At 47.5% G+C, this 20,401-nt stretch overlaps 1 protein-coding gene across 8 annotated transcripts in view; it reads right to left on the reverse strand.

The window, feature by feature from the left end:
* ARNT2 (aryl hydrocarbon receptor nuclear translocator 2) overlaps window positions 1-20,401 on the reverse strand; it is a 916,564-nt gene that overhangs the window by 505,168 nt on the left and 390,995 nt on the right. For all 8 annotated transcript variants that reach the window (XM_086957884.1, XM_086957885.1, XM_086957883.1 and 5 more), the window contains 2 exons: window positions 15,990-16,055; window positions 12,236-12,321 (listed from right to left, as the gene is read on the reverse strand). In XM_086957884.1, coding sequence (XP_086814010.1) covers window positions 12,236-12,321; window positions 15,990-16,055 — 152 coding nt within the window. The remainder of the gene's footprint in view (window positions 1-12,235; window positions 12,322-15,989; window positions 16,056-20,401) is intronic.

Below are 20,401 nucleotides of genomic sequence, written 5' to 3' on the forward strand. Positions count from 1 at the left end.
CTACTACGCACTGGTAGAATGGCTCTAAATTACCCTCAGCCCTGCCGATCAGGGCTCTGTGCATGCACTCTTACCCTTAAAAAGGTACATGGTTGATTGACTAACATCCAATTGGCACAGCCTAACTTACTTGTATGTGCTTGATATATGGTCCCATAGGTACCAGAATCTGTACGTCAGAGCATTCCTTCAGGGATTGCAGCACTTGTGCGACCCCGAGTGGGATAGGTTAACACATGGCTCCCAGTTTGCTACTGCAGACTGAAATGGCAGCTTAAAACTCCTAACTCGGTGGCAGAGCATGGGTGGCACATCTTCTTAAAGTTCCGCTAGCCCGTACCACCTCGGGGCCTAAATCCTACACTTATCCTTACCCCAGACGCTGCTGCTGCGGACCTCTGCTGGCGGAACATACTGGGACCTCAGCGTCTAAGTTTGGTGCTGGTGGCATACAAGGGGGGCCCGATCCGGTGCTGACTCAGCGGCTGCAGAGAGCGGAGGCCTTTCAGGAACGCGCCGTGTGGGCCGGGCCGCAGCTGTCGATCGCCGCAGGCCGATTGTGTGACCTGGCTGCCGAGACTATCGCCTCCCCGTGGCCCTGCAGACAGAGGCTTGGGAGAGACCTGGGGATGCCGGGCCCGCCGCCGTGTACTCTTGCTGGCTGCTCGGGCTGCGGCAGTGGCGCCCTTGCCGCGGGCCCATCCCTGTCCCCTGAGTGGCGTGAGGCGGAATGAAGAGACTCCGGGGGCTGGTGCGGCTCTGTGCTGACATGGTTTTTGGCTCTATTTAGCAGTAGTATAGACTTTAATCTTGCTCACATCTAGGATATGTATTCCTAGCTTATGTTGGCCCTTTTAAGCCCTTTTTCCAGACCTAGAAGAGGATAGCTGCTTAATATGATGATAGATTCCTTATTCTTGACTCTAATCTGTCTATTGCCTATTGGCTTTGACATACTTGCTTATAGTAGAGGGTGGATCCTGTGGTCCTGACTTTATATTACACATTGGTATGGTTTATGTAGGTACTCTGACAGAGCTAAGGGGTATTTCATCCTTCTCAGGCCTACAGGCCTAGAACTAGAGGGACTCCATCTTGATGAAGCTGAGAGGCTTTTTAGAGTAAAGGTAAAGTTTATAGTTAAAGCTGTTGTTCGCCCTAAGCGAACCGGAGAGAACCGGCCAGAGCTGAATCTAATCAGGAATTGTTCCCGGGCTCAGGTCTCTAGACGAAACAAGCAGACTGGTCACTGTGGGAGCGTCTAGCGCAAGGAGCCTGCTGCATGGGATTGGTGGGAGGAAGCTGCTGGCTGGAACTTTCCATGAGGAAACAGCATTCTATATCAGTGAAGTGCAGAGGCGGAGTCAGGCAGTCGAGTGGAGGTGGCGGAGCCAAGCAGTCGAGTGGAGTTGGCGGAGCGGAGAGGAGTCAAGCTGGAGTGGTAGAAGAGTGAGGAGCTGTTTGAGTAGGAGAGAGAGAGAGGGTTCAAGCTGGAGAGAGCGGAGTTAAAATTGAAGGAGCAGAGAGTGTTGGTAGAGTTGAAGAAGTGGAATTGCAAGAGGAGAAGAGACAGGACATGCTTGGAACAGAGAGAAGACAAACAGACAGTCAGTGAGCTGGAACTGAAGGAAGCAGTCAGAAGCAGTTACTTATCAGGAGGAGGTGTGAATAGCTGGAGTCTGAAGTAATGCCTTTTTAGAAGAGACTGAAGTAGAGATCGTGGATTAACCTGTGGGAGCAGCTGGAGTTAATTGGACATTGGTACAGAAACCTTGAAACAGAGTGAACAAGCTAGTGAAATGAACAGTATCAGAACGGCCGAAACTATTAGATTGAAGTTGGAATGTGGAGAGAGAGTCCGTGGGGGAGAGAAGTCCAGTGCAAAGTGATCAGCGCAGAGGTGTATCCAAGAGTGCAGGAGAGAGAGAGAGCCTGAGATGAGCCAAGACACAGACGCGAGAGGAGCCCAGATGACAGCTAGAACAAGACTTCACACTAATCAGGTGAAAGCGATCCTGTCACATTAGTTTACTTTACACTTGCATCTTAATCTTGTCTTTATTCCCTAGGCTTTTGTATTGCTAATCCTTTTCCTTGCAGCGGTGTGTGCTATCTATAGTCTTTGTCAGTTACATGTGTTAATTAGAATACAGATCTGTGTATGTATCTATATTGTTGTGATTAAACAACCCCCAGTTTATTAGTGAGCTGCTATGTGCCTTGTATTCTTGTTCAATCCAGGTAAATGTATCTCCTAGGTGGTTATGGCTTATATGAATGGATGAGTAACCCCAATCAGGTAAGTGGTGATCACATAAATAGGGAGCGAGTGGACCTATGATGCCAAGAATAAGAGGTACATTATATTAATTGGCTAACTCCTAATATTGTAGTAGCAAGCCCTTAGTGAATAGGGAGAGAGAGACTTCCCAACATATAACTGAAGGTGTTCATAGGAATGTGGTCGTCGTTGATATGCGGCGTTAGTGAGAACGCTGGGGTGGATTACCAGCGTGTATACCCACAGGATTGTGGCTTGTGTAAGTGAGAGCGTCAGGGGGGATTACTGGCGTGTAGGTTTGCCGGATTGTAAACCGTTTGGAAAAGAGAGCATTGGGTTCTGCAGGCCCATGTGTAGACGCACCGGATTGTGTGTCATATCTGCCCTGGGGTAGATTAGTCTGGGTCTGAGTGGCCGCGAGACTATAAGGTATGAGTGTAGTGTAGGGCATGGATATCCTTAGTAATCAGTGAGTATTCTTAGTATCCCTATAGATTTAGTGGTGTTTCTAATAATATGGGCTTGTATATTGCGAGTTCCCCATCCTCAGGTAGGTACCCAGGTGCCTGGATAGATGGTCCTGAGGAGGGATGTGGTTACGTTCTGGCTGGGTTGGAGGGGCCCCTAGGGGCTGATCCCATCTAATCAGAAAATCCGGTCATAACAGGCTCCTAACACGACCCCGGCTGTGTGGATTACTGCAATGGCCTGACTCGCTGCGGGGGTCGGGCTGTCGTCCCTTCGACATTGGCAGCTCCAGAGACCGAGCCGCTTGGAAGACGTGCTGTGTGGCTGCGTGCAGGTGAGACCTCGCCCTTCACTTGTGAGGTCCGAGAGGGTGAAGGTGTGGCTGCGACTAGCGGGCTCGTTGGCCCGCGCAATCCGCTGGAGGCCTGCTTTGTCTACCTGGCACTTCCACAGAGGATCCCCTGGTCAGCCTCCCTGCGGAGTGTGATGAAGAGCCCCGGGTGACTTATGGGGGCCCTGGACTCCGTGACCGCCGCACCCGAGCATACTGCAGGTACGCCGGGGGAGGCCGGGTTGGCGCACTCGTGGCCACTTGTGGAGCTGCAGGGGCCTGCGCTCTGTGGGATGTGGTCATCCTCCCCTCTGGGTGTAGACCCCGTCTGAGGCGGTTGCTGGTGCCCTGGAGGCCATCTCCTTCTTACCTCCCTGGCACCCCTGGGAAGATCGACTGACGCCATTCTTGGTGGCCTCCGGTGCCAGTGGACGGCGGTATCCAGAGTGAGGCATTGTGGTGCCTGGTTCCTTGGCCTAGTTGTGGCCCGGGCCGAACTGGGTTAATCCGGGGGCAGAGGGCATCCTTCAGAGCTGGACTGGGTGCTACGTGGCTCTCCACTTTCCGCGGAACATTGACCTCAGCGAGAGGAGACCCACCCCTCCACTCCTGCAGGCACGGGCTGAGGGTCTAGGGCGGGCCCTCCTGTTGGATTTTCTGTTCATAATGGGCACGGATAAGCATGGCGCGGCAGCCCCTAAACAGCCTACCATTGATCAATATTATAACCGCTCCAGCAGTTAAGGAGGTCGCTGAGGGCTTCTCCTCAGACACTGCGACATTACTTACATTAACCAATCTTACTTACATTAACCAATACAGGACTTCACTTGAGGCACAGATCGGGGCTGTTGGTTCTGAGGTATTGTTCCTCCATCAGGACTTTCGGAAGGCGGTGGATCGGATCACTGAGGCGGAGACCAGGGTCTCCACGTGGAGGACACAGTATCCACCCTCCAGAAGAAGGTAGACAAGCTTACCAAAATCTCGAAGAAACTTGTGTCACGGGTCGAGGATGCCGAAGAGAGGGCCTGCCGCAAAAACATCCCCCTTTCCCGAGGGCTGCGAGTGTACCTCCATGGATGATTTCCTCTCCGGCTGGCTAAGGCGCTGCTCCCACCCGAGGTTATGTCTCCTTGCTTCGTGGTGGAGAGGGCCCACCACGTACTGACTAGGAAGCCGCCTCCTGGGGAACGTCCGCGGCCAGTGATCGCTCGACTCCTCAACTATGCCAACCGGGATGCAATCCTCAGCTATGCCCGGCTCCACAAGGACAAAACTTCTTTTGAATCCCATCCCATCATGGTTTTCCCGACTACACCCAGCTGGTGCAGCAGCAGCGTCAGTCATTCGTGGTGGCCAAGCGACGTCTTCGGGAATTGAATCTGTCCTATGAGCTGCTGTTCCCTGCCAGGCTGAAGGTGATATATAATGCCAAAACTCTCTGAGATTTTAGCTTCGACGGATGAAAAGCGCACTCTTAAGCCGCACTCCCTGCCGCAGCTGGACGCGCACTCGTCATACGGATCCCATTGCGGTGGAGACGCTACGATGCGTCGCCAAAGGTCCCACTCTAATTGGTGCTCTCAGGGCCCGTTGGGGTCTGCTCACTGAGGGAGCCCTGGATAGGGGCAGATCCTGGTTTTCCTTCTCTGCCAAACATTCTACCATAGCTGTGGTCTCTCACTGGTACGCTGAGGTCTACTTCGCCGCTCAGAGAGGTGCCGGTCGCTGACCGCCCCCTGGACGGTTTGGGTAATGTTGGGTGGGGGGTGGGGGGGTACCATTGGGGGACTTGCCTGGGTCATCACGCTGGGGGCCTAGGACAGGATTGCACAGCGAAAGATACTCCTCGTTTTTGGAAGTATGGGGGTGGGGGGAGAAAGGGGGGTCATGTTGTGTTTCAGGTTGTTTGTTTTGTGGTTTGCGCACCAGACATACGTCTCCAAGTCACGTCAGCAATGTACCATTGGTCACTGCATGCTTTAGAAGGTAGGGATTACTCAAGTCACAGATAGATCTCCGCTGGGGGAACTCAATATTTTGGTATGGAATGTTCGGGGACTGTTAGTCAAGGTCAAACGGGGGCTGCGCTTTATTTAGCAAAGCAATACTCGACTGATATCCTGTTACTGCAGGAGACCCATCTTCTGGACACCAAAGCACCACTGTCTCTCCCAATATGGGTTCGCGGCATTATACAACTCTGGCTTCATGAGGGGGGGCGCGTGGCTCAGCGCTACTAGTTTACCGCCGCGTGCCGCTTCAGGTTGCACCACACTGGCTCGATCCCAGGGGGCCGCTTCACTTTTATCACAGGTACTATAGCTGGCGAACAGATCACACTTAGGAGTGTATATGCCCCTCTGCCACTAGGCCAGACGTTCAGAGATAAACTTACGCTCTGGGGGGACCTTCCCTGTGGCTTGACAATTCTGGGTGGGGATTGGAATGGCACCTAGGCTCCCCTTGACAGATGGCGGGCTCAGCCGCCGGATGCAAACCCCCTAGGTCCAAACTAAATATACTGGCACATACACTGGGTTGAACAGATACTTGTCCCTTGCTCACTGTGCCACTGGATTCAAGCTATACTGGTTGATTATGGGCGAAACCCCGAAACCGGTCCTAGGATGCTTGTTTCCGGGCCAGGGAGGTTCAGGCTTGCCAGTTTGGGCTGGACTGTTCCCATGAGTCACAGGGTCAAGGCTGATTTGCATACGGCTGGGTCCAAACTGGGGTGGCATAGTGGGCAAAAGAACAATGGATTTAATAGATCTTATGACTGGGGGAGAATGTTTGCATTGCCAGCATTCCATCCATCATTTGTTTGCTGTAACACCAGTGCTCCACACAGCACAATATCATGCGGGTCCACAACGCCATTGCGGAAGCCCCAACGTTTGGGCCGTCCCACGGCGTTCTTGCTGGCAGACATCGACAAGGCGTTTCACTCTTCTTCTCTGAGTTGGACCTCTCTATTCAAGCTCCTGGAAGCAGTTAACCTGTGGCCCCGTTTCCTGGCATATGTGAAGCTATTGTATACGGATCTTACGGCCTTGGTTCGTGCAGGTGGTTGCTGCTCGAGCTCCTTCCCGATTCACAGGGGCACGCGACAGGGGTGCCCCTGACCCCTTAGCCGTACGCCCTTAGCTGTGTGGGTGAGTCTGGACTCTGTCCTTAGAGGGATGGACTGGACGCAGGAGTACTTGGCCTCAATCGCGATTTATGCCAACAACGTCCTATTCTTCATGTTGGATCTTTGGGCTTCCAGACCCGGTGTTCTCAAATCCTTTGAGTCTTCAGGGAGACTTCTGGTCTCAGTGCCAATCTGTCCAAATCTATACCGTTCCCTCTTTACGGCAACCAGCGCAGCCGGGCCTGGGCGTTGTCCATAATCATTGCACGCAAGCGCCTAAAGTAACTAGGGATCTAAATAACGCAGTCGCGGTGTGATGCCTGGACGCATAACATAGCGATGTTACTCCCCGCTGTCCGGGTTGAGCCGATGATATGGCCTCAACTGCCTTTATCGTTATACGGCAGGTTTGCAATTTTTAAGATGGTGACTTTGCCGCGCTTACTATACAGGCTACAGAACTACCCATTCCCTAACCCTCCGTCGTGGTTCTGCCAAATTAACGCACCCCTTAATCGATTCCAATGGCAAGGGAGTGCGATTCGTGTCGCACTCGCGACGCACATTCAGTCCACGTATTGTGGTGGAATCGCAGCGGCGGATGTCCGTGCATACTATTGGGCTTCGCATCTCCTGGTGATTAATGAGTGGTGGTATGGCTCCCGGACGGACCCGGCCTACACCGTGGAGCAGTCCGCCATGGCAGGCACACCCATGCTCCATCTCCTATACAGTAACCCCTCCCCCTCCCCCCCCCTCCCATGGGAGGCACTCCCCCGGGTAGTGCTTCGAACATGGAGACAGGTGGTTAGGTCCCCAGGTTGGTTGGGAAGGTTGATACGCGCCACTCCTCCACTCCGGCCCGTCTCGTCACTGGTGGGTTTTCGTAGATGGGATGATATCGCCATCCCCACACTTGGTGATATTATGCAAGGGACTGCCCTTAAATCCTTTCAAAGGCTTCAGGCGGACTATAAATCACAGTTTCATCGCTATCTGGAGCTAGGTCACGCACTGCCCCCTCTGATTTGGTGACTAGAGTCACTCCCAGAGTTCCACCGACTAGAAAGTCGCTTACTTATGGGAGACTTGGGGGCCCACAAAATCCTGCCAATTTACCAAACCCTCACTACATACTCCACGACCACTATTCATCGAACTCGGATGGAGTGGGAGGCTGACTTGCCAGCTCGGACAGATGACGATTGGGCCGAGGCGCTGGCTAGCCCTCGGTACACGGCTGTCTCCACTAGATACAGATTTATCCAATTCAAATACCTCCACAGGGTCTATTTCACGCGTCTTCGCCTGTGGAAAATGAGAGCGATTGGATCTCCTACCTGCCTCAGGAGTGGCGTGGAAGAGGGGTCGTTCATTGACACAGTGAAGAGCTGCGGCGCACTGTAGCACTTTTGGTCCGGTGTGATATCTTGAATGGGGCAGGAGCTAGCGTGGTATGTCCAGACAGACCCTCGGTCGGCGCTCCTACACAGCACGGAAGATATCAGGGGGAACAGGTATAAAAGACACTTACTGTTTTGGGGCTCATAGCCAATTGGAAAAAGGCCCTGGATAGGTGTATGTCAGCGGAGGTTACAGTGTTCCAGGTGAGGGGGTGTCCCCAGAAGCATTGGAAGATTTGGTCTAGGTGGGCCAAGTATAGGGGTATTAACTTGTCCCTAATGTCCCAGACAGTTACCAGGGATCCGATAGAACTACTTTTGGTGAGTGATTCACCTGTATAAAGTGTTGGTGATAAGAAGACGGGAACGTGATCTTTTCTGGTTTGTGTATGCAACGTTATCTAAGTCTGTATGGTGCGCTCAAGGGGGGTGAGGGGTGGGTGCTTTTTGTGGTCTGATGTTTGGCAGACCTCTGCGGTACCAGAGGGCTAGTTTTTTACATTCAGATTGTATTCTGCTTGCTGGGCTTCACCCTTGTGGTACATTGAAAAACTCAATAAAATCTGTTGTAAAAAAAACTCCTAACTCGCCTTTGCCATTTAAAATAATGGCAAAGCCAAAACTCCCTCTTTAACATAGGTAAGTCACCCCTACAGCACGTCTATCGAGTCTCATGGCAGGGTACAGCATATTAGTAAAGTAGAACATGTGGCTAACATATTCTAGGAGCAAAATAGTTGTATCTACTGTAGGAGACATTGGTAGCCCCACTGGCAAGTACAGAGTTACACGCGGACTACTCAGCTGTGCTTACTTCTGAATGGGACTATCAAAGTTGGCATCTCAAGGTATCAAATACCTAGTTACATTAAGCCTGACTTGATGCCCAAGTCAAAATTAATCCAACTTGTTGCCACATGCAACTTCTAGAGAGTTGATACTCTGTTGCCAAAGTCTTCTAGTGGCCAGTTGCTAATGCTGGCTATGAGACAGCCTTCTGCATTCCTGGGGAGACGTCTGAACAACTCCCAGGAAAGGTAACAATAGAGGCCTACCACCAGAGGTGTTCCCCTCTTCCAGGCAGGCAGCCGCACAGGGTGTTGGCTCAAAAAGCAATCTTCAAAGGGGAAGCCTCCTTTGAAGGTTAAGAAGCAAGCACATGTGGGAGGTGCTGCTCTATTGTGCAGATAGACAGACTGGCACTGGGGACAGAGTGGGGGAAACCAGTTGCCAAACCATTTTTTCCATTGGTGTGTAGTGCACAGGTAGCCACACCCCAGGGGTGAGCTACCAAGCTCTCAAGACCAAGAGAGACGTTCTGTCATCTTGAGAGAGGGAAGAATATAGCTCATTGGGATTGACAGATGACACACTGCACATGATGTTGTCATCAGACCGGAGGTATCCTGGTAGTCCATTGGCTAGTGACTGCAAACTTCCCTAAAGGCACTTTCTGGGCATAAAAGGGGCAACCAGAACAGAGATCTTGTTGGACTGGAGAAAAGGACTAAAGAAGGACTGCTCTGATGCCTCAAGTACCAGATGAAGAGAGGCTGCACAGACGTGGACTGCAAATGCTGTACCTGGGGGATAGCAAAGAAGAAGGTACAGTGCCCGCTGTATCCTGCTTGTGGACGAATTGACTCCTGAGTCCAATGGAAGAACGAGAATCCAAGGGTCAGTTGGTTGACCTCCTGCGCTGGGGCAAGTTTGTAGCCCAGATTCCCGAATCACTGTCATGTAGCCCAAGGGAGCAAGACCCAATGCTCAAAAGTTGCCACCGGGTCTGATGGACCCAGGCGAGTCATCGGAAAGCAGCTATGTCACCCAGAAGGCAACTTTCCACCTGAAGAAGAAAAACTTTAAAATTAGTGTACCAGGTCACTGATAGACTAGTGGTAACTGGACTTTTATCCAGCTCGAGAGGACTTCGAGAGACATCGACCCCTGTGGCCAGGATCAGCTCACCAAGCCTGTGGTCTGAGGAGTAGCTTCAGGAAGTCTCCCATCACCCGCACAGCATCCTTGAGCATCTTCAGTATCCTGTATCCTTTTAATGAGGACCACTTCATAGAAGTCAATAGCAAGTCGCACTGGAGCTGAACTGAACACTGCTTTTCTGGATAAGGTAACTGTTTCTGTGGACTTTGCTGGTCCCACCTCCGACTGGCTCCCTGTCAGATTTGGTCGCCTAAAGTAACTCTAATTAACTGCATTGATACTTACCAAAGTTTTCCTTAAAAAGTTTTTAAGTGTTGAGTTCGTTGAATTTGCTGATGCTTGTTCACGGTTAAGAAAAAGTGTTGATTTACTATACCTTGTAAATTCAATATCTCCTGAACCTTTCAGTGCATCTTTCTCATTCTGGTGTCTAAATTTACATAAAATATAATATTTTTTATAAATTGGTGGCGGATATCTTGAGTGTCTCATGTATTTCTTCCTCAATTGTTTTGGTGCAGTTTAAATGCTTTGCACTTGTACCTTTGTATAAGCCTTACTGTTTAAAGCCACAGCTACTCAGAATTTAGCTAAAGGTTTAACAACAAAAAACACTGGTCCTAAAGGGGCTGGTTAAGTGTAGCACACATTGACATTGCACAACCACACCATATAATACACCCCATTTACTCTCAAGCTCCTTGCCCAGTGCTTGTCTACAGCTATCGCTATTTAAGGCTCCCAAAGGTCAGTGGAATTTGAAAACAGAGTGTCTTTGCATGGTCTTCCTGTGTTGTTGAAGCATCAGTCTCGGCAAGCACACAGCCTAAGGGTCAAATGGGCCAAGTCAATCTTTCACCAGGTTCAGGGATCTGAAAATAAGGTAGAATGGGTTCCCAAGCTTCGGGCTGAGACAACCAGGTTCAGATACTTGGGGATTTACAGAGACAATGCTTTGTCCCAGTACTGACCCAACAAAATCTCCCCCTTTACTGATTTCATGAAAAGGAACATGGTTCACTGGTCACCGCTCCTACTGTCTCCTATGGGGTGAGTACTGATCACAAAAAATATATATTTTTACCAACAATGTTATATGCTCTCCAAACTTACCCACTTCACATTCCATTCTCCTTTTTTCGAAGAAGAACTCTCTCCTTAGGCTTTTTTCTATTGGAAGACAAGGCTCCTTGTATGACTGCGGCCAAATACTTTAAATCTGCCTATGCTTCATGGCTATCCTCTCCTAATACCATGCCATCACATTTATTGGTCGTAAATGATTGGCTCTATAGGTCACATGATGGCCCGGATCTGCTATAGAACGATGGATCCTGGGGTGAATCTTCCTCCTTCCACCATCTTTATAGGGGTTCAGCTCTTCCAGGAGCGCTTACTACTCCCGAAGCAGTTCTTGAAGTGTGAGAGGCATCCTTAGGTGCTATTCAATGGGCAGGCAAGTTAACTAGTAAGATGCTCCTCTGGGTTAGGACTCGGTTGGCTAAGATGTTGGCTCTTCAGGCATTTTCAGGGTGGAAAGCAATAGGCATCTCACAGATAAAAGCTGTACTTTCCCAAGTCCAACCCCAAGCCTTCTTAGATCTGCAGCACAGCTACTGGAACCACAGATATCAATACTTCACTTCTTTCAGTTGTGGCATGCTTTGTGTCTATATTTGAAAGATTCAGGTGAAATAACAGAATGTAACCCTTTAGCACCCAAACTTACCATGGGAGTATTTTGGCAATGTGTCACCAGGACCGTGTCGCCATGACCATGCCTCCAGCTCGAGAATGATATCAGCAGTGTGTCACAATCTTTTTCCTCCAACCTTCCAACACATCTCCACCATGACTCAGTAGTCTTAGCAGTGCCTCACAATGAGTCCTTGCCTCATTCCCTTATACGGTATCTTAGGACAATGCCACCATGTCCATTAAATGTAGTTCATGCCTCTTTCAGCACTATGTCCTTTTGAGCTAAGACTTTCCTTAACAAAAAGAGTACATAAGCGTTTGGCAATGCCCCTGATTTACCTACACCAGTATGCAAGTGATCTCAGCCGGGGGATCTCAGCAGGCTACACACTGACCATCTACTCTCTCATATCACCCTCACCCAACATGGTATTACGACCACCTGTTCCTATGTCTCAACAGTAATACAGTAATACTAGAAATGGGTTACAATATACAAACTTCCCCCCCCCCCCCCCTTAGCATTCTGCCTCTATCTTCATTCACTTCTGTCACAGTTCTAGTGCTGGACAATTGTTTTATAGTGTTGTTTCTACCAATCCCAATAAAAGAACAGTTCCTCTGGCGCATATGGCCTTGCTTATGCAGCCTAACATTGATACTGCTTGTGCACTATTTGTCACTACAGGGGCTGTTCTCTTGCCGGGATTAGTAGAATCAACACTATAAACGAATTGGCCAGCACAAGAACTGTGATGGAAGTGAATGAAGATCACATCCATGGCAGCTAATGCAATTTCCAGTAGGAGTTAAAAATGCTGGAGAGCGTTTCTAAATTAAATTGCTAAACATTACAATACCTCCAAAATCACAAAACAGGGGCATTTTTCATTTCACAAAGTAGTAAATGAATCAATTTGTATATCAATGGCAGCACCCATCTCACAAAGAAGAAATGCAACAAATGTTCTTACCAGCAGGGGGCCAGGCCTTGATGTATCCGGTGCAGTGCACAACTGAGTACTGTGCCTCCCCTTCCTTCACCGGGCCCAGACCATTCCTAAGAGAGAACATTCAGTAACAGAGAAAAGAAAGACCACTGCAGAATAAGTACAATGTTGTGATATAAGGCAGATATGTAATTGAGAGTCAACAGATATCACAGCTGTATCCTGTGTTAAGAGATGTGCAGGTATTTGCACAAGCACTGAGATATGACAAAATTGTGTACCTCATTACCAAAGCAGAAAGTAGAGGTGTTCCTCAAAGTTGATATAGAAGGCAGAAACGTGCCCCAGTACTATGCCAGATGTGTACCGCAGATGAGATGCATAAGACAGGTGTGTGTATCAGTAATGCTGTATGCAAGTGTGTGTGTCTCAGTGGTCAGTGAAGGTGTATTCCTCATGGGAAATAGTTGGGACTCACCTGTACTCGTATATATGAAGGATGCCTTAAAATAAAGACAGCATAACTGGTATGGGTGTCCATGCAATGGTAAGAAAAGGTGTGAGCTAGAAAAATAAGATTTAAGACCAGTGGTTGCCTCAGTACAAATACTGTATATGACCACATATGAGGTACCAGATAGGGGAGTGCTTGGGGAATAAGATACAGAAAAAGGGTGCTTCAGTAGCAAATCGGGCAACATAATGTGTGCATATTATCTAAGTAACCTATTGATATTGAACTTAGCGCCAGCACAAGCTGATTAAGAGAGAGAGAGAGAGAGAAAAAGAGTGATGGATAGAAATGCTTGAGACAACACGTAATCCTCTCTGTGGTCTTCGAGACCATTGTTTTTAATCTGTCTGTGGTATTAAAGCGGAGTTGGAGAGGGTGGGGTGGCGAACCAGATGCAAATCCCCCTAATCTCAATTAAAATCAGCAACAGTCTAGCCAGCGATGATAGACCACATCCCATCTGCACCAATACACAAACAAGTCAAAATGTATTTTAATGTTATTGGGCTTTGTCTGCGAAGTACAGGGTAAATACCTAGGACAAAGCAAGCACAGGTCCCACAGTTCAGCATCCTCCACACACTTCGGTGGAAACTCAATAAGACAATCAAAGGTGATGGATAGAATTCGACAGCTCGTGTATACAACCACTCGGAATTCCTGTAGGCAGCATTCAATTACATTGTTTTAGCTGGTCTGTGCCACCACAGAATAGAAACACTCAAAAGCAAGTTAGGCATAATTTAGCTCTGAAGATGTAATCTAACCCATTTTGCATGCCCATGTTCAGCCAAAAATCTCAGATGCATTTAAACCTCATTTGGTCGCCTTCAATAGTCCCAGCTGTGGGTCCAGGCCCAGCAGGCTTTCAGTTAGGGTCTTGCTCTTTTAACCTTTTTGAAATAGGTGGATTCTCAAAAGTGTGTGAGATAGTCTTCTATGAACTTTGTCTGAAGTTTTAGGATATTCTAAAGTACAGCACGCCTAAAGGCAAATGTTCACTCTCTGAAACACTGTCGATCTGGAAAGGACTCAAATGACACAATGAACAGAACAAGGAGATCTTACTAGAGCATTCTGAACTTCTTTAGTTCTGAGATTTTGATGACCCAGATCATACACTAATGACTGAACAGAGCTTGCACGTCGACTGCTCCCCACCACCTTCACCAATACAGTATTACTATGCCAGCGGGAACAAGTTTAAGTTAAAAAGAGGGGTTGGGCAGTGAAGATCCCCGGAGTATGCCACACAACTATCTGTCATCATAGTTTATTGAATAGAGTTTCAAAAGCAACATTCAGGCTATTCAAATACAAGTCCTTTGATGCCCATTCATGTCTCTTCTCTCTATGATGGCCTTTGGCACCTCTCGTTGCTGACGCTACTGTATGCATTAAGTTCTGGGAGACCTGTTTTTAGTATCTTCCTTTTGGTATGCCTCGCAATATGTTTTAGTTCTATGCCGTTTTTAGTGTGCCAATTTTTAGGTCTGGAATTTGACAGTTCAGTTGCCACACAGACCTACCACTAATAATATATAGAGTGAACTTTGGGCCCACCCCTTTGAAACATCTGATTTCTGTGACCTGTTTCTTTCAGACATTTGTTTTGTACTTCTTCATTCACTTTTGGCTCTGCGCAGTGGAGTATTCATATCTCACAGAATACTATTGGCTGTTTGAATGTATTCTTACACCTCTACTCAAGTGCTTGCACTGAACCTCTTGAGGGGCTCATAGTGCATGTGTTACAGCTTTGCTGATGAGGACAGGGCTGAAAGGAAATGGCCTTGTTGGCACCACACATTAGTTGGGAGCCAGTTGCTATGCTCTTTGGATAACACAAGCTTATTATAGATAATTAAAGAAACAGCATATGTGCCATGGTGCCAGTCTCTGGCCCAGGATAATGATTCTACTGTCATCTCTTGGGTTCCTACGGGTGAGGGGGTGGAAGAAAAATACAACGCTCATAATCACCAAGTCATCACTGTATCGGATGTGATCACATCCTAATGCAGGTCTCGTTCGTTCACAAAATGCTTTTCATTCTTAGTTGAGGAAGCAATGCCTGCGGCTGAGTGGTAGGAGGGTCACTGCTGTTGTCTGGATTCCGGTTTTTACTACGAGTACATTTCGCAACACTCAACAGCACAACGACTTAGACTGGCATGATAGCTGATACAATAAAGCAATAATGAAGGTGATACTTACACCCAAGGTGTATTTTGCCAAAATATTTTAAAATGATTTACAGCTTTTTGTACTGATTTCTTTAGTATTCAGCAGGATCTGAGCCCACTAATTCTGCTTCCTATCTTTTTCCACTTTTGTTTTATACAGAGCATAACGGGAGAAGAGTTCATTCATGATGTTAAAAGCATCACCACCCCAATATTTCTGGTACAGCTGAGAAATCCAGATAATTCTCTACTTCTACCCAATCAAAGAGAAACTGGGGGACACAGAACAGTGGGTGGGTTTGCCTTGCTGAAGGTAATGAAGCGTGTGTGAACCAGGACAGACACTCCCTGAAGAGGTAGTTGAGTCTTCTTAGTCCGGGTAAACAAAATGCACACCTGCCCAGCAACCCTGACAGTTGTGTCACACAAGGTACAGTCAATCCTAATAGTGTCCTTGCTCTTCAAGAATATCCTTGGTTTGAGTGTGATTCAGCTACCACGGACGGAATGTGTGCTATACCAGCATGATGACACAAGCTGTAACCACATGTATACTTTCCAGAGAGGTGATGTAGGCTCAGCGAGGGACAGATGCTGAGAATTAACGTGAATCTCATATGTATTGCTTGAACCTTTTCCTATATGGCAGAAGTCCACAAACAGTAGTATGGCACTTAAAACAGGATTAAAGAAATTAACATTAACAGGTCTAGGCAAAGATTACATGGGGATCACAAAACAGAGATCAGTATAACACATAGTAAGAAAAATATGAACCAACTCATGGTCATTGGAGGCATTAATAAAAGAGCGAAGATTGAATCAATGGGGTAGCATGCACAGGGGACACAGCACAGACCCATACATAAATCTTTTTTCTAAAATGGCCATGTCTGTCTAGTAAACAGAGTTCGAAACAAACTGGGAAGGAGGGTGAGCTAGGTATTACTGAAAGATGCTGTGTAGTGCCTTAAAACTGAGTTAGAAGCAATGTCTTAGCTTCAGTCTCGTGATTGGCAAAGACGATGTACGAAACACATTTCAGGTCAAAGGGTATCCCAATGAATATCACACGCACCTGTATCGCTTACGCATGGTGGTGAGCCGGTTTAGAGGTAAGTGATCCAACGGGGCATTACCGCACCTACAGAGAAGGAAATAGTTATGAAGCTGGAAAAGACAGCACTTTGAAAGCAGTGGCTTCTGGAATTAATTGGACTCTCCCTCTCAAAAGAACAGAAATAAATATGCATTCTAAACAACTGCCCAGTCCCCCCTCCTTCAGACCGGTGATGTAGCTCTTTCAATTTTCATCAAAAGAAGGAACCTTTCAATCTCTCACATTTAAAGTGTAAGCAGTGGTAGACAGGACCATTACACTTACTAAAACACTGTGCATTCCACCACAGGCCCAAGCAGGCTCATCTACAACAATCTAGAAAAAGAGTTGGCGCATGGCACAGCCAGTCTCAGTAGTGCTAAGCTAGACTGTGAATATGGATCATGCTTTTATCAAGACCAAGGATGTCCTGAAGTTCAGATCTGTCCCACCACCTGCACACGGGGCTGCAGCCATGGACGGTTGGGTTATGTACACGGTACAGCACTATATGGGGCTACCCATCCCTGCATTACACTTCAGCACTATACAGTGGGATCATGCACTGCGTCTGGCACTGCAATCCACCCAACAAGAACTGTTTCAGCTGAGAACAACTCTACTGTGCATGAGGCCGAGCACTGCTGACTACACCAGCAAAGAGGATTCATGTGTGCACATGTGGGTCAAGCACATCTGGATCATGCACAAGGCAGCACCGCCCGCTATCCCAGCATCGGATCTATAAGCATTATAAAGCAGGACATTGTCTCTCTTGAGAGCACTGATGTGCACGCCAGCATCAGAAGTTTCCAGCAGTGCACCATTGTTTCTTATACGCACCCAAACACTGCTATATATCCCAATACTGACCAATAGAAATATACACATGTCCACAAATCCAGCCATCCATTTATCCCAGCAGGAGAAGGCCGCACATTTTACAGTTGGGTCATGCAATAGACATGAGCTGCACAATGTTGTCTGTCTCAACCCTGTAAGTGTATGCAGCTCATACCTGGAATATGCACGTGGGACAAACTGACACCTATCCTAGGACTAAAAGTTTCCTGCAGTGACCAACTGGATAATAGGTGCCTACAATCACTGCTATCTATCCTAGGAATCTGCATGGCTATCTTTATCTCGGCACTAGTGATGTTCATCCCAGCAAGGGAAGGGCACACATTTCACAGATGGGTGGTGCACAAGATTACCACAGTATTATGTTGTCTGTCAGCTCTGGGGCTGCATGCAATGGACATCTAGATCAAGCAGATGGGACGCAAAAGTTTTCTTTGGTGCAAAGCTAGATCACACACACACACATAAATCCCTGCTATCTGACCCGAGGCTGTGCACAAAATTACCACGGTATAATGTTGCCTCTCAGCTCTGGTGGTGTATACAAGAGAAAGCTGGAAAAGCAGATGGGACACGTTGAAATCTATCCGAGGACTATGCTTCCTTTGGTACACATTTAGATCATAGACATTCATGGCTATCTTTTCTAGGACTGTGCACAATATTACCACGGTCTAATGTTATCTACCTCAGCCCTGGAGGTGTATGAAGCGCACAGCTGGGTCACCCACATATGAGACACTGGTACCTATCCTAGGACTATAATTTCTTGTGGTGCACAATCACTGCTCTCTATCCCAGCATTGTGCACAAGATTACCACAGTATAATGTTGTATATTAGCCATGGAGGTGTATGCAGCACACAGCAGGGTTAAGCACACGAGAGGCACTGATATCTATCCTAGGACTAGAAGTTTCCTTTGGTGCACAACTGGATCATAGATGCATAAATTCACTGGTATCTACCTCAGCCTTGTGCACAAGATTAGCATTGCATAATGTTGTATCTCAGCCCTGGAGGTGTATGCAGCACACGGCTGGGCCCTGTGGATGCGACGCACAGATATCTATCCTAGGACTAGATGTTTTCTGTGATGCATTTGTCATGTGTTTCCTATGTGTCCCATTGTCATTTTGCCTAGGTTAGCCTAATTTTGCACATTGTAGGCTGCTTTTGTTTTGCACACGTTACCAAACCTTACACTTGTTTTTGTCCCATATTGCCTTTTCACTCATAGTCAGGACGTGTTTTTGTATTTTGTGCTTTTCCTGGGATTTAGTCAGAACAACCTAGGCAAGAACAAACAACATTGCTCCTTGTTATTCTATGTGGTCAGACACCAGCATCTAGACATAATAAAGAAACACAGCTGCTGCTTTTGAACAAACTTATTGTGGAGATCCAGAGGTTAGAGGACTGTGTCAGATGAGCTGTAGAGAAACTATCTATGTATGCTAAGGTATGCGGTCCGCCACTAAGTCCCGAGATCTATAATCTATAACCACTTAGCTTCTGTAGTGAGGATGGATTTAGGAAAATCGGTCAGCTAATATTACAGGCTTTTTATTGTATATGGTCTTTTAATCATATTAATGACATTACTGACATTATTTGTTTTCTAGTTGTAGTGCAAATATTGCATATTGGAGCACAATATTTTAAATAAATATTGTAAACTTCCTTTGTGTCTCTTTTCTATTTATTGTGGACAGGTACAAGTGAACGAATGAAAGGGGGTGACCTGCTACCGCGATCCCTGAGAGGGTCGGAAGTGTTGTGTTCTAGGGATCCAAATCACTTGTCTCTCTGGAAAGGTTAGGAAGTTAAGTGAGGCACTATAGGCTGATCTGACTGGGCCCTATATATTAATGAGGCATGGAGACTATCCCTGCATACTGATGTTCTATTGTCCCTAGCATAGTTCTGTGCTGAGCAGAATCCCTGTAACACAATATTGGATCATAGATGCATACAATCACTGGTATCTATCCCAGCACTGTGCACACGATTAGCCCTTCATAATGCTGTATCTCAGCCCTGGAGGTGTAAGCAACGCACGGTTGGGTCATGCCCATGTGTCGCACGGATATCTATCCAAGGACAAGAAGTTTTTTGCAACACATTACTGGGTCATACATGCATAGAATCACTGCTATCTATTCCAGCACTGTGCACAAGATTAGCACTGCATTATGTTGTATCTCAGGAAGGTGTAAGCAGCGCACGGTTGGGTCATGTACATGTGTCACACGGATATCTATCCAAGGACAAGAAGTTTTTTGCAACACATTACTGGGTCATACATGCATAGAATCACTGCTATCTATTCCAGCACTGTGCACAAGATTAGCACTGCATTATGTTGTATCTCAGGAAGGTGTAAGCAGCGCACGGATGGGTCATGTACATGTGTCACACGGATATCTATCCAAGGACAAGAAGTTTTTTGCAACACATTACTGGGTCATACATGCATAGAATCACTGCTATCTATTCCAGCACTGTGCACAAGATTAGCACTGCATTATGTTTTATCTCAGCCATGGAGGTGTATGCTGAGCACAGGTCGATCATTCACATGGGACGCACTGATATCTAGACAATCACAGCTATCTATCCCAGCCCTGTGCCCAGGATTAGCATTGCTTAATGTGGTCTATCTCAGCACAAGAGGTGTATGCAGCTGCATTATGCACATGAAACACACGGATATCTCTGGTACCACGGGAGGTGAAGCAGTGCAGCTCCAGATCATGCACACATCCATGTAATATGCACTAGTATTTATCTCAGCACTGGAGTGTTGTCTCTGCATTGGGTGACGATGCACACTGCCGCATTGGGCAGGTGGGAGTCGCTGTGATCTGTCCCACACTAGCTTTTTTTTTAGCAGTGCACAGTTTACTAGTCAGTACCTTGCACCCTACCTAACACTGCAAATTATTTCGGAAACAAAATAGTCTCTGTAAGAGAATCTGGCTCCCTCAGAGGGCCCAAACTACTATAAATTACAGTGCTAGAGGGCTCCTGCGGTGCACGGCTGGCTCATGCACAGAGCTCTGAACTGTTACCTACACCAATGTCAGCATTGGTGCCTTGATCAAATCTTTATGCACCGCTGGCACATTCCCCAACCAGAGAATTGTTCCAAAGCCTATTCATTCAACTCAGCGAGGTGAGCCTACAATACCCACATTCCAGTGGTGAGCAGCGGATTAGTGGTATGGGGTTCGTAGTAATTCCAAAAGCCTGTTACCATGTGTGTGGATATCAGTTACACTCAGTATGCATATGTGAGCTCACAGCACCCAAGGGCTGAGGACAGAGGGCATCCACGATGGGTCAGTAAGCAGTCACAACTTAGGGATGTAAATCATTCAATGGTGTCCTCTATCGGTCTCAGATGCCAAAGCAGTCTGCCTCTGGGACACGTGCAGCGTTGCAGTCAGTCTCTGAGAAAGAGGCAATAGTGCCTGTTCTCTGTATCTAGGGCACAGCACTATAGCCGGTCTCTGAAGAACACAA

The sequence above is a fragment of the Lissotriton vulgaris genome, chromosome 2_1 (genome assembly GCF_964263255.1).
Source record: "Lissotriton vulgaris chromosome 2_1, aLisVul1.2, whole genome shotgun sequence".
Classification (NCBI taxonomy): Eukaryota; Metazoa; Chordata; class Amphibia; order Caudata; family Salamandridae; genus Lissotriton; species Lissotriton vulgaris.